General features: G+C 33.6%; 1 protein-coding gene across 3 annotated transcripts; it reads left to right on the forward strand.

Annotated features, from left to right (window-relative positions):
• The first annotated feature begins 8,566 nt into the window (after nt 1-8,566).
• On the forward strand, nt 8,567-12,344 carry LOC140838751 (uncharacterized). 3 transcript variants are annotated; one of them, XM_073205279.1, is made up of 8 exons: nt 8,567-8,822; nt 9,212-9,284; nt 10,197-10,553; nt 10,696-10,772; nt 10,893-10,929; nt 11,020-11,236; nt 11,337-11,709; nt 12,072-12,344. In XM_073205279.1, the coding sequence occupies exons 3-8, from the start codon at nt 10,226-10,228 to the stop codon at nt 12,237-12,239; spliced, it is 1,200 nt and encodes a 399-aa protein (XP_073061380.1). In that variant the 5' UTR covers nt 8,567-8,822; nt 9,212-9,284; nt 10,197-10,225; the 3' UTR covers nt 12,240-12,344. The 3 variants fall into 3 exon arrangements, with proteins under 3 accessions (XP_073061380.1, XP_073061379.1, XP_073061381.1); XM_073205278.1 differs by lacking the exon at nt 9,212-9,284 and having other exon boundaries at nt 8,568-8,822; XM_073205280.1 differs by lacking the exon at nt 8,567-8,822 and having other exon boundaries at nt 8,862-9,284.
• The last annotated feature ends 2,893 nt before the right edge of the window (nt 12,345-15,237 follow it).

Raw genomic sequence — 15,237 nt, forward strand, 5'->3', positions numbered from 1 at the left:
GAGACTTCCGAGGTTGGAGAATCTCTCGAAATCTAAAGTTTTTGTAAAAAAATCAGCGAGGTGGTTCTCAGTTCCAACAAATTACATTCGAATTATTCCATTCCCAACAAAAACTCGAATAAAATTATGTATAATGTCAAAGTGTTTTGTTCTATAGCGTTGTACTAGATTTTTTGAAATATCAATAGTACTTCAGTTATCACAGTAAACAATCAAGGTTTCACTATGAAACCATAATCCTCAGCCATTTGATTCATCAACACAAGTTGTGAACAACAACTACCAGCTGTAACATATTCAGATTCAGCATTAGACAAAGACACACAATTTTGTTTTCTACTGTACCATGACACCAAATTATTTCCTAGATAGAGACACCCTTTATTTGTAATCTTCATATCATCTAGGTCACAAGCCCAGTCAGCATCACTGAATCCCACTAAATCGGTATTTTTTCTTCGGTGTACCACAAACCTATTTCAACATTCCCTGCAAGATATCTCATAATTCATTTGATAGCCTTTAGGTGAGTCATATTAGGATTAAATTTATATCTAGCACATAAACATTTACTGAATATTATATCAGGGAGACCACCACTCAAGTAAAAAGGCTACCAAGGATGTTACGTACATGGTGTTTTCAACACCTTTGGAACTATCATCTTTAGAAAGATTTTCACTAGACCACGTATGAGTTTTCATTAGCTTAGTGTTCTCATTTGAAATTTTTTTGACTACATTCTTCACATACTTGGATTGACACAGAAAGATATTACTATCATGCAGTTGTTTAATTTGAAACCAAAGAAAGAAGTTTAATTCTCCTATCGTGCTCATCTCAAATGTCAAAACACGCATTTAACTAATCATCAACAAGATTTTGTAAAGAAACACAAAAAATAATGTCATCCACATAAACTTAACAAATCAGAATATCATGCTTTAACATTTGAATAAAAAATGTTTTATTAACCTCACCTCGTTTGAAGCCAATGTTGCAAATATTTTTCCAACCTACTATAATGTAGAGAGCCTTCTTTAGCTTTGAACATGGTCCAAGTAATGTGGATCCTCAAATATTTTGGTTGATTTACATAATTTTCTTCATTCAAGAATCCATTCATAAACCCACTCTTCACATCTAGTGATATAATTTAATTCCCATATGTCAGACAGACTCAATTTGGGCATCAAGAGCAAACGTTTAATCAAAATTCACCCCTTCAACCTGTGTATATCCTTAACCTTGAGTAACCAACCATACTTTGTTTCTAACAACATTATCTAATTCATCAATCTTGTTCTTAAAAATCTATTTAGTTCTAATTATATTAACATTTTCAGTTCTTAGCACTAAATCTCACACATCATTGCACACAAACTGCTCAAGTATTTATGCATAGCATTGACATAAAATTCATCTTTTAATACATCATTAATATTTTTTGGTTCAATGTGTGACACAAAGCAAGAGTGACTTACTTGAAAGTACATGAAACTCATGAATACTAAACCAATCAATTTTTATAGTCCATTTTTTCATTTATTCTAGTTTGCATGGCTCTATATACTTCTTCAATGACTTGATGACGGACGATTCTTCTGAGTTTTTCTGGGAATATCTTTTCCATAATTGTATCATCATCTTGTTCATCCTCCACTGTTTCTGTCTCAGTCAGATGCAGTGTTGTGATGAGTGTTGCAACATCTGGCTCAATGTATTTTTTGACCATTGACTCAGATGCATCCAGTAGTCCATCTACTTAATCCTCGATTATCTTATCTGCCATATCTGCAAGATCATTAAACACAGTATTAATGAATTCTATAGTCATTCTATTTCTTAAATTAAATATTTGATATGCACGAATGTTGGTAGAATATCTAATAAACAAACATTTGTCACTTTTTAAAATAAACTTATAAACATGATCTCGGTCATTCAACACATAACATACACATCCAAAGATACGAAAATACTTGAGATTTGTCCTCTTTCCCATGATAATCTCATAGGAAGTCATAGTGGAACCACTCCTTAAATAACATGATTTTATATATGACATATTGTGTTTAAGGCTTCAGCCTAAAAACGTTTGAAATATTTTTAGAACTCAACATGACTCGAGCCATCTATTGCAAGGTTCGATTTTTTTCTCTCGGCTATTCCATTCTAATAGGGAATCTTTGGGGTTGAAAATTAATTAGTTATGTCCTTATTATCACACAAAGATTCAAAATATGAATTCTCAAACTCCTTACCATGGTCGGTTCTGATCTTACCAACCCTCAAATTATGCATATTTAATCCTTGATGTAATTTCTTAAAAGTATCAAATATGTCTGTTTTCTTTCTAAGAAAACTTACCCGTTTAAAACGTGAGAAATCATTAACACAAACAAAGGAATACTTCTTATCACCTAGGCTTTCCACTTCTATTCGACGTATAAGATCCATGTGTAAAATTTCAAAACACCGTCTTGTCCCAAAGTATTGCAACACTTCGTGTGGACAACGGGTCAGCTTATATTTCTATCATGATCCACAAACATATGCAGTTCCTGAGCTTAAAGTGGGCATAGCTCGTACATCATAATGCTCACTAAGGTTCTTCAATGTTTTTAAGTTTGCATGTCCCAACTTTTGATGCCACAAGTCTAATTCACTTACTTTGGTATGTCGGCAACCATGATCTTCACCCAATTAATAGCAATTATTAGCATATCTTGTAAGTGACATGACACAGACATTAGCTTTGTAAAAAAAAATTACAATTATTTTTATCAAACTTAACATGCAAGTCATCATCACAAATTTCGCTAATGCTTATTAAGTTTGAGTCGAGTCCCTCAATATAGAGCGCATTATGAAGTTTATCCACATTCAAAGTCCTTTTACCAACAATGCTCCTTTTTGCACCACTTCCATAAGTCACACATCTACTTCTTAATTCAATATAGTCAACGTGGTGGTTCTTAGACCCTATCATGTGGCACAAGCTCCCGCTGTCGAAATACCAAATACCTGAATTTTAGTTTTCAAGGATGTTTAAATAAGAGTGCATCGAATTTCAGCCTTAGATAAACAAACTTTCTTTACTGAAGGTTTCTTGTTGACAGCGTTGCGCATGGTGTTGGGTATCACCTTGTGAAACATCTGGTTTGCTTCTCAGCTCATATAATAATCTATCAGCTCGAAGCAAAAATGTTTGATGTGGCATGGCTTACAACATTAATGAAAAATGAAACATCGTTTTCTTTGCTTGGCCTTTGAGCAGAATTTTGCTTCTTGGTTAAGAAACTTTGACAGAAGGAGTGTCTCTTGACAAATTTGAAGTATCGTTGCTTTCATTCACCAAAACAGTAGGTTGTTACCTAGAATGGAAGATTCTACTCACTCAAACACACTATTTTGAATCCTAGACTAGCCTTTGAAGACTGTTGACACATTCATTCGCATAGTGACTTAATCCAAAACATTCTCTGCACTGAACCGATTCTAATATTTTGACATCTTGTTGAATCATCAATTCATTCATTGGTCTAAATTGCCCATGAATAAGTGCAAACCTTTTATTTTTCTTAGGAACAACAAAAGGTGGCAGTTTCGGTGGTTGAACAAATTTCTTCTTGTCTCTCATCCTTTTTAGATAATCATCAAATTTCTTTGTAATTAACAAGATGGAATCTTCACATAAATCAGACTCGTTAACTTCCTGAGACAGTTGAATTAAGTCATTGAAAGAGTCATCAGAAACTTGCAACAATCTTCCCTTTGTACTTATTCTGTAAACCAGATTCATCTCAAAAGTGATGAAAGCTTATCAAATCCTCCGAACTAAGCGTGAAAGTATCTTTAACTTTATCAATAGCGCATATCTTGATATTGAAACATTCTGGAAGAGTTCTTAAGCCCTTGCTGACCAGTATTTCATTGACATTGAGTTGTCAAGACTGAAGCCTTCATTTTCAATATCACGCAGCCTATGATCGTATTCAACGATTATCTCATTTTATTCTATCCTCAAGCTTTAAAATTTAGATGTTAGCATCCTTAGATTGGTTCTGCACACACTCTCAAATTCTTTATAGCGTTTTTGAATAATTTCTCATGCATATTTGACAGAGATGTAATTGGTGATCAAATTAAACATGTTCATGTCGACTGAAGTTAAAATTTCATTGAGTGCTTTTGAGTTGAAATTCGAAGTTTGAACTTCATCAGTTGTCTGTGCACTCTCTAGTTTGATGCGACTGTCACCATATGTATCCACAGTTCTTGGAGGAGACAAACCATGTAAAATATGTTGTCATTCTCTTTCTTTGATGGATTCAATGTAAAACCTCATATTAACTTTCCATTGTACTTTTACATGTTTAAACAAAAATACACATAATCTCACTTAGTAAATGTCAAGTGTCGTTCTTGATGCCAGTTGAAAGAATTGTTTAACATAAAAGTGCAAAAATAATAATATTGTGTGTATCAGATTTATGTGTTACGTACATGTGTTGTAACACATATTCACAACATGCAGTGGAATATATTAATTAAGCACATAAATAAACTTTAATAAATAAAACAAGATATAATAAATCATGCACAAGCATACCTTAGGCCAAAACGATTCACTTGAAAACTTATCAGTTTCCAAAAATAAATACTAGTGAACAAATAAAAGCCAACACCCTTAACAAGTGAGGGAGCAAAGTGGATCTAAACATATATTTCAAACTACATAATCAAAACAAGGAGACAAACATGAAGCCGAAGTTCTCGAATAAACAACACACCAATCAAAAAAATAATTAGGTATTGTGATTGAATGTTCTCAACACTTCACGACAACACTTTAATACGCATTGTCTTGAACTCTTTATTAATTCACCGATGTAATTCATTGTTTCTTCCTGCAGCGTTTCACTTCTCTCCTTCAAATCCAAAAACCACACACATGCAACATCAATGATATGTTATTTATAAACTTCATTTTGCTTGAGAGTTTATTCTTTGTATAGAGTCCACACAAATATAGAAACAAAAATTTTATTAGGAAATAAACTCTTTTGAACAATAATATAATATCTAGAGATCTTATCATAAATATCAATATTCTAGAAAATCTTATCATAAATAGCAATATTCTAGAAAATATTATTAGTATAAAAAGACAAAACTCAATATGTTAATATCACAATATTATCAACAAAGAAAAATTAATTAAAGAATAAAATATTCCTTTAGGAGATCACTGCCCAAGCACTTCGGAACATGTGTCAATCCTGGGCCGCAAGTATGGAGGACCATATTTTGAAATCATTAACATATCATTCAGCGCATGTAGGGGTGATGTGACAAGATCATAAGCAATATGAGTTATCAATTGTAACAGTGTCAGGGGACATGACATGTGTAATCATCCTCTCATATGAAGTAGCAGGACATTAAAACAAGATCATTATTGACTTCTCACCTATAAATAATCAGGTTTACTTGATCATAAAACAATCAATTCACTTATCATGTTTGCACAAGTACTCAATATACAATCTCTATATTGCATTTCCTTTGTGAAAAACTTTTGACTGACTTGATTGTTGGGGTGCCCAGTCCGAAAAACTTTTTGGTGCCTCACTAACGTTCTTTGTTCTTAAATTGTGCATAGTCTTCAGCCCGAGTACCATCTGTCCGAATTACCCGCCTATAATCAGCCTTCTTTTTCCAATGTGTGCCATGTGGCAGCTGTCCCTGCTCGATAGCAATGTTTAATCTTATATATCCATCTGTCCCTGCTTGGTAAGCTTGGTAGCATAGCGAGTTTCGGCTACCAGTGGTGCTTCAAGAGCATAAGAGAAGTTCTTATATATAGTTATAGATTACATTAACAACCGTAATTGCATTAGTTTCAATTTTCCATCTTGCCATGATCCTAACAGCTTCTTGAACAGCATACATTTCTTCCGAGTGAGTTTTACATCACTTATTAAAAATATTTAATTAAAAGTTATTTAAACTTTGTTTGTAATTTTTTTTGTTGATATAGATTAGTATACACTGTACATGCAAGATATTCATGTTTTATTGAGCTAGTTCAAATTTATATTATTATATATCTGTAATTGAATATGGTCATTGACTCGTTCTATTTACCTACCATAAATAAATTGCATGAGAACTTTATTGTATTTATATATATATATATATATATATATATATATATATATATATATATATATATATATATATATATATATATATATATATATATATATATATATAATATTGTATATATGCTTAGCTAGGTTGCACGTCAACATCCGGGGAAAAAATAATATGCTGTTTAAAATAATAATAATTCCTCAAAGAATCCGATGACCTCAATTCAGGGAATGTCAACTATCCATGCAAAATAGAAGACAAGAAATAATCTTTTTTATATATTCTTGTAGGGTTTCACATTTCTCATTTAAAAAAAAATTTTGCCTATAAAATTATTATAATTGCCAATTTAAAATTTATTAGTGGCTTAAGTCCAATAGTCATACTGTACAGAAAATTCTCATTAAAATAAAATTCTCTGCGTGCCATCCGAAAATTCAGTATATTAAATCCGTGGTTATGTGAATATGAACATATTTATAACTATTTATCAATGTAGAGCCATTTGCGGATGTCCTTTTATGCCACCTACTTCTTTGAAAATATACGGCTCTTCTTTCCAAGAACATGAAAATATTGATTGAAATTAATTAAATTTCTTAATCCATATTTTATTTACAAGTTACTTTGAACAGGACTTCGACAATATCAAGAAAGTGTTTAGGAGTCGTCTTTTGTCCATTAACTTGAAAGTAGGTCTCTTGTGAGACGGTCTCACGAATCTTTATCTGTGAGACGGGTTAATTCTACCGATATTCACAATAAAAAGTAATACTTTTAGCACAAAAAGTAATACTTTTTCATGGATGACAGTTAATGGGGAAAAAGTAATCTTCCTTTAATTTTAATATTGCCAAATTTTCAGCAATACAGTCATACAAACGAAATGACTGTATCAAATCCTATGACTGTCATAACACCTAAATTTTACTCATATACGATAAATTGTCCCATGAACAAAATCTTAACTGGGATCGGTCGACTCGGATTTCTAGATCGATCGAGTTACATAATTGTGTGTCTATATATTTATATATATAGACACACAATTATGTATATATATTGTCGTGAAAACAGTATTATTGAAAGAAAGTTGCCGAACGATCAAGGACAAAATTGCTTATCATGGTAGAGTAACGTAAAGAATTTAACTTTAGTGATTTGAATGCAAAAATTCCCACCAAAATTGACTTTGTATATTTTTTTTTATTATCAAAGTCCATCAGAAATGAAATGCACTCCTACTCAACGCCAAAAATTCTATTACTCCATGTAATTATATCGAGTATATTTTTTTAAACCTTTTTTTTGTCCTATCAGATTGGATTTATCTGATATTCGAATTCACTTTTTTTATAGTACAAGTATGATATTGTTCTAGACTACAAAGATATAATGTAATTACCTGCATTACTGAAGAAACTTGAATGTGGACCCGAAACTTGCTTATCTCGGACAAAGAAAATATAAATAAAAAACTAAATCTACCTAAAAAAATTAGAAAAACTACCCGAAGTCAACGAGACTCGAACCAGAGAACAAAAATCTCAGAACATCAACCTTAACCAGGATTAGCCATCTTCTTGGTACTTTTGGAGACATAATCTCCTATTTTTACTTAATAAACTGGTAGGGTGACCCGCCTAATTGAACACGAATTAACAACATTTGAATAAGCACATGATAAATTAATAAAACAAATCATTTGGGATGGATAATCAAATTTACGCGACATCTGCAAATAAAATGATATGAGCAACCCTTTAATGAAAGAATAATGCCTTTTAAATTAATGTAAGTTTAGTACATTTTAAAGATATATTAATTAAATCATTTCATTAGCTAACAACTAAATTCTGGAGTCTCCCATTAATTTATTATGAACTAAGAAAGTCTTTGTTTAGGTGGTATAAGTTGTCCGAAAGGAACCCTTTTTTCAATGTTATTTCAGGATAATTTTTTAATAACGCATAACTTAAGTCGGAAGAGTCTGTGGCAGAGGTCAAATTATATAATTAAGATAAACAGTATTATATATATGTATGATACTTTAATATTAAGAAGGTAAAGAAATTTTGGGAAGCCTACAGGACTCAACATTCGGCTAAAAAAGCTGCCCGCAGAGAAGTATATTTAAAGATCCAATTTTTGGTCAAAATAAATGAATAATTGTATATACATAATTATCATACTTTAATTACAGTTTAGTAGCACAAATTTTACCGGGACAACTGTCAAAGGAAAGGGTTTTAAAGGGGAAAAAGAGAGAGGAAAGTTTGGGAAGTCACATGATTTTCAACAGCCAATGGGGCCAGGCTCATCTGTATCTATAATTCAAGAATTATTGCATTATTACGAAAAAGAACAAGTGGATTGCCCGACCGCCTTGAATTTCTATATTTTCTAATTAAGAAAGTGCAACCAACTGCATGAAAGTCTTGGTAAAAATCTGATCCTGACGAATAATCGCATTGGGATTTAATTCCTCTGTTGAATGAATGAAAAAAATACCCTCTCAAAATCAATCAAGACACACAAAATTAAGAGAAAGCCTTCTTTTCTTCCTCCTCTCCCCTTAGCTTCTTTTTTTATCCTCCCATCTTCTTCATCCCTGCAGTTTGCAAGACTTGATCATGGTGATTACTCGGAAGGGATGCAAGGTGAGAAACGACGATTCGTTTTCGATATATATGATCCAAGGGCTTTCAAATGTATTCTTTCGCGGTTTGTATCTGTGATCAAAGCTAGCCGTCACTACTTTATCCAATTCTTACAAGATCCGATTTATATATATTCTTCATTTTTTTTATAGTTTTAGTTTCACCCCCATCACGCGCGGCCCTTGATCACTTCTATCTTTCCTTTGAAATAAATTTGAATGAACCGTATAGCATCTTGAAACTTGAAACTTCTCTTTTTGCCATCTTTTTGAGAAGTATTGATTGAGATGGTCTTGATTGATCAGTGGTTTTTTGATGTTCTAAACCGGCACATATCGAATCCAATCGAACTTCAAAATAACCAGATGAATTAAAGTTTTTTTATCAAGGATCGGAAAATTATTTCAAGGATCAGATCTTTTAGATTCAGTTTTTTATGATCGTTGCATGTCTACTCTCCAGGTACACATTTTTTTTTCCTTTTCTTAGGGTTTATGTGTTGCTACACTTGGACATGCCACTCTTTATTTCTTACTAACTTTTCTTTTTGCAAAAAAAAAAATCTGCAAAAAGAGTCTGATTTGGAAAGATGATCCACTTGGATATGTTTAGTTTACAATATAAAGATTTCCTTTTTTTTCCCTGCGGGTAAAGCTTCTTTTTTTTCCTTTTCAAAAAACACATAGCTTCAATCAGTTAATATTTTTATCATTGAACTTTCATATTGTTTTCTTTATTGATATTTATCAAGTACGGGAAGGGAAGAAAATTTTGAGGATCAAATTTTTTTATATATTTACTTATTTTTATGTACTCGTTTTTAATTATTAAATGATTAACAATTATTTGAAATTTTAGTATTTCCGAGTTTTGAGTTCTTTAAATTGAAACCACCTCGATTATACATTTAAATATCGGATGATAAAGTTTATATAAAGAATTATAAATATATGAGCACCAAATTTTGTGCCTTCAGCAGTTAATTTATACAGTTAGGATGCATCAATGCTAAAATCCCACAGCCCAGCAGTTGAAATTAATAATGTGTATCTGTATTAGTTATTATATATTAACGATAGCATGTGTATGTTACATATACATACCCACACACAGAAATATATATGTGTGTGTATACAAATATGGTTACGTTCTTGCTAATTTGTGACGTCCCCATAATGAAAGTGAAACTTTAATGATCCATAAAGCTTATTTTTCTTAAAAATCTTGAACTTTGATTATTTTGCAATATGATGTAAACCCTTCTCTTTTCTGATGATTTCAGGTTTGATAATTCATCTTCCATGATCAAATTCTTTTAGCAAACAAAGTATATTAACCATGGTTCACAACAAAATTTCTATTTTTAATTTTTAGGTGTAAGCAATAAGCAAAGTCATTAATTAATGGCTGAAGAAAAGATGAACACGGGATCAAGAGATGATAATATGGAAATGGAACAAAACATGACGTTATCATCTGATTCATCAGAAAATATTTCGTCCATCGATTTAAATGAAGAAGCTGGAAGCAACACGATTGATCAAGCTATCGAGTTTTCCAGCAACGGTGATCAAGAGATCAAACATGAAGATAGCTTGAAATCAGCAGAAGGGGATGAGAAGAAGAGTACGGTTAGGCAGTATATTCGATCCAAAATGCCTAGACTACGGTGGACTCCTGATCTTCATCTCTCATTCATCCATGCTATTGAGAGGCTTGGAGGGCAGGAAAGTAAGTCTATGTACTTTGCTGCCCTAACATGAGTTTGTTGGCGATTACTTATTCTAATAAATTCAGTTAATCATTTTTTTAGAGGTTTTCTTCATGCGGTGAATTTTCTTGTGAACATGAATTAGCTAGCCTTGTCTTTCAGGGGCCACACCTAAATCAGTGCTTCAATTGATGAACGTGAGAGGACTCAGCATCTCTCATGTCAAAAGTCACTTACAGGTCATTTAAACTATTAAGTATAAATTAATATGTTAGCTTTAGTTATGTATCTTACAAAGAGGGTTTTTTTTTTTTTTTTTTTTTTACATTTCTCTGATTAATTTACTTGGATCATTTCAGATGTATCGGGGCAAGAAACTAGATGAATCAGGGAAAGGTAATTATAATCTTCCCAGAAATATCTAGCTTAAGTTTCTACTTTTCCTAGCTAGGGCTTTGCTAGTAATTAGTTCCATGTGACATGCAGTGATAGGTCAACCAAATAGATTTTACAGTATTCCAGGAAGAAGATACCACCTTTCTGGAACAACATTCGGAAAATTCAGCCCTCTTCATCACTTGAGATTGGAGAATGGTGGCATTGTTCTTTCCCATGATACGCCCGGTGAGGGAGATCGCCTGAGGAAATTTTCCCACAATTCACAATCCTACTATCCACTTGAAATCAAATCCCTCGCTTCCAGGTAATTGGAGTATAAATGCCATATCAAGAAAATTAAATAAAAACTATTTCTTGATTAAAACGCAGCCTGATGTAGTTCTTCTAATTGACAATTGGTGCAGATTCCAGCGCTGGTCTTCCGATAATCAAGAACCCAAAGTCAGGACTAATTCTGGAGTTATTTCGGAGGTAAATAATCAGGATAAGTCAATTCTTCAATCAACGGAAGAAAGGTACCGAACTGGTCCACTCAGGCCAAACAAATTTCTTGAAGATAGAAGGTGGCCTCAGCGAGAAGAGATCCTCAAAACCCAATATAAAGAGCAAAAGACCCCTAGCATTTGGGCTGGCACTGCTTCGCAAAATTTTAAACCGCAACCTAGCTGGAATTGCATTGACAGCAGCACTAGGATTTTCCAGCAGAAATCAAGCTTCGTATCTGAAAAGTCCAGGCTACCGCTTCGTAATCTTGATCATTCCTTCCCAATTAATGAGGTAATTCAATCATGCCTATGTTTAAAGATTCATATCCCACACTGTCTTTTAATCTATAGGAGATATATGAGAAGGTTTGCTATGCACTTATACTAGATAATGGATTCTTTTATCAATTTGTATTCATTATTTTCTTAAAATAATTGCTCTAGCTCTCGTTTTGCATGCGCAAATAAGCCTAGTCCACTGGCAAAATTATGGAGTGTAAGTTGGTTTTAAATAACATAATATTATAACAAAGTAACTCGACACGCATAATCTGTTTTCAAAAAGATAACACGAGAATTAAGTGCATGATTTTGTGATGAAATATAGTATATATGATTATGATAAATAAGCTACGTATAATTTTGTTTTTACAGACGAACGAGGAGAAGAGAAATAAGGGGACAGACAGGTTGCCTGCAGGATCAGATTTACAACTAAGTTTAAGCCTGAGTACAAATAATGGCAAGGATCAGAAGGCTTGCATGAAGGGAGGAGATTCAGATATTAACACAATGCTTTCTCTTGCTTTGACTCCTCATTGATCTTCAATAGAAATATAGAGAGAAGCACCTTAAAAAAATTTTCATGGATCATATTATTGTTGGATATATATCAGTATTAATGTACACACTCGACATATTAGAATATTGAGGGAAGGCCAAGTACTTAATGATCTGACTTTATATGCGTTAGAGCGTAGGAGCGAGATCTTCCAAGTACTTTGTCATTACAAAAACACATTTAGGAGTTGTTCATATTGTAATGTTACATACATATATGTACTTTTAGCTTAAAGAGTTTGATGATACCAAAAATTTCACGTATTTTGGGTTCGGTCTAGGGAACCGTATACAATACTCCTTGCTGAATTGACTTGGCCGAGCTCCCTGGTCAGGTATGAGTCGGGGAAAAATTAAGTGTGGATCTTCACAGAATAACAGAGGTTAGAGAGTACGGGTAGTCTTTCCGACATAGGCCCTCTGATGCTTAAGTACTGAGATCAAACTTAGGTGTGTGATAATAATAGTGATAGTGATAGCCATATATGAATGTGTAAAACCATAGAGCATTCCTCATATTTATAGAGTGAGAGAAGTTAGATACCTTGTACGGAATGAACTCTAGTTAGGCAAGTTTCCTAAACTACAATATTTGTGATTATCTTATCTTATTTTTAGTAATTTATAAATTTGAATAGTATATCCCAACCTTCTCGGGATTCTTTCCTTATCACAAGATTTATTCAACAGTTTTATATGGATAAGATTTTATTCACCGCCATATTTGTTTTGAGTTCGGGTCGGTGTACTTTCAGTTTGCTATACGACAAAAGCTGTCAGGAGCTCAACTCGTTAAACTGTGACGTCTCGAAAATTTGAGTTCCACATGAACCACGTGCGTGCAAGTTATTAAATTCCTCATTTATTTTATTAAATGGTTTTAATGCATGCTTAATTCATTGATTTGGGTTTTAATTCACGATTTAAGAATTTGCATAGTTTTAATATTTATGTCTAATTGATGCATGTTAAAATGCTTTTCGAGTTTCATGTTTCAGGCGATTATTCGAGGCGGGATCGAGAAAGAGACCGGTGACGATTGGGACAATTTAAAACATGGTATTTTATTCTAAGTTGAGGATGGGGCATTTTTAATAAGTTATTAAATTAAATATTTTAAAGTATTATTATGTAATTAGTGATTTAAGAGTTTAAAATTTTAAAAATTGATGTGTGATCATTTTATGGAAGAGTTTTGAGCAAATTATTAGGTGTTAACTTTTAATTAGTATTTAATTTAGTTAATTTAGCAGAAATTTCTCCTAAATTAAAAACACACACACTTTACACACACTCACACACTTATACGTTTTTACACACACTAAACACACACATTCAGATTTTCATATTTTTAAAAAGAGAGAAAAGCAAACCTAGGGTTCTAGGGAAAACTCAGCAGCCGCCCCCTCCCTTCAAAGATTTCAGTAATTCTCGCCACTTTTCTTCAAAGATTTTAGCGTCACGTTCGTCCCAGATCAATCCTCGCGCCATCCCCGCTTCGGTATCGTCGTTTCGGTAACGTTTATCATCAAAGGCACGTATATTCTGTTCTTTCTGCATCGATCTTGTCATATTATGTGTTGTGTTATTTTTATGCGTAAAAATTCATGTGTGACGTTCGTCGTTTGAGCGGAAAATGGTTTGGATCAGTTTTTAAATATTTTTAGATCTGAAATTTCGTAATTTTATGTTCTGTTGAAAACTGCGATTTTCAGTAGGGATTCTGAGAAAACTTTCAACGTGAAAAACGTAGAACTTTTTGATACCTTCGATTTGATATAAAATTCGAGTTATGTGGATAAAAATTGAGTGAGTTATGGTGTTTTTCGTGGGACTGCTCAAACTGCGTTTTCAAGAAAGTATGATGTTGATGCGTTCTTGAAGTTTTAATGTTGCAGGCTTCGTTGGGGATCGACGGGTGATCGCTGCTGCGTATAGGTATATTGATAATGATGTTGGGAGTATTTTTGAGGTTTCATTTCATGTCGATAGGCACTTGAATCAATTAGAAGTGGTGGGAAACGAATTGATGTCATTGGCTATATTTTGCGTCGTATGTGTCGTAGAGTGAACTTCGTTGCTTTGGGGCGTTTATACAAGTTTGGTTCATTGTTATGGAATGCTAGGATGGGTCTCGGGGTGTCGATTCATGGTACGTGCAATCGAGTCTAGGATGATAAACATTGCGTGTTCAGAATTTTCGTGAATTTCATATTTGCGTGGGTGCACGGACCCTTACCCGGACCTCTACACGGGGTCTGTGCCTTTGTTCTTCCGGAGTGCCTTTTTCCAGAGTCTACACGGTCCCTTACCCGGACCTTAGCACGGGGTCCGTGCCTCCCTTTTTCCTTCGCACACATTTTACCGAGCCTACACGGACCCGAGGCCGGACCTGGGCACGGGTTCCGTGTCCTTTATATTTTGGAGAAAATCTTATAGTATGCTTTGAGGTTTGACGTCATGGTTTAGTACAATGATTTACGAGGTCGAGTCATGGGAATTTTAGAACGTCCTAAGGAATTGAATGAACTGGTAAGTAAGTATGATTGATACGTCTAAGCTATGTAAGTAAGTATGCAGTTTCATGCTAGTACGTGCAGCAGCGACGGCCCCGATCGATGTCCAACGAATCCCTCAACGCCAAGTAATTATGTGACGTGCAAGAAAATATTTTAAGTTTTTGAGGTATGCTAAATGTCTTGTGACCAAATTATGAATGGGTTTGGAAGTCGGTGAACGTGGCCGAGGACCTCTCCGCCCCGTTAAATTATGAATGGGTTAGATCGTGGTTGGAAAGCGTTAAATTATGAACGGGGACCAACCAGCCCGTTAAATTATGAACGAGGATCTCATGTATGTGGCAGTGGATACGTCCCTGTCAGCCCAGTACTGTGGTTTGTCTAATCAGGCATTTATTATGTTACGGGTCACTTGCTTTGAAACATCCTCTACGCAAAATGATGAAGTTATGTATGTTCAA

This window comes from Primulina eburnea, chromosome 8, assembly GCF_022965805.1.
Source record: "Primulina eburnea isolate SZY01 chromosome 8, ASM2296580v1, whole genome shotgun sequence".
Taxonomy (NCBI): domain Eukaryota; kingdom Viridiplantae; phylum Streptophyta; class Magnoliopsida; order Lamiales; family Gesneriaceae; genus Primulina; species Primulina eburnea.

Coding starts and splice junctions, on each gene's coding strand:
- LOC140838751 (XM_073205279.1), top strand. CDS start 10,226: ATGGCTGAAGAAAAGATGAACACGGGATCAAGAGATGATAATATGGAA. Junction 10,554..10,695: donor GAGGCTTGGAGGGCAGGAAA/GTAAGTCTATGT, acceptor CTTGTCTTTCAG/GGGCCACACCTAAATCAGTG. Junction 11,237..11,336: donor ATCAAATCCCTCGCTTCCAG/GTAATTGGAGTA, acceptor CAATTGGTGCAG/ATTCCAGCGCTGGTCTTCCG.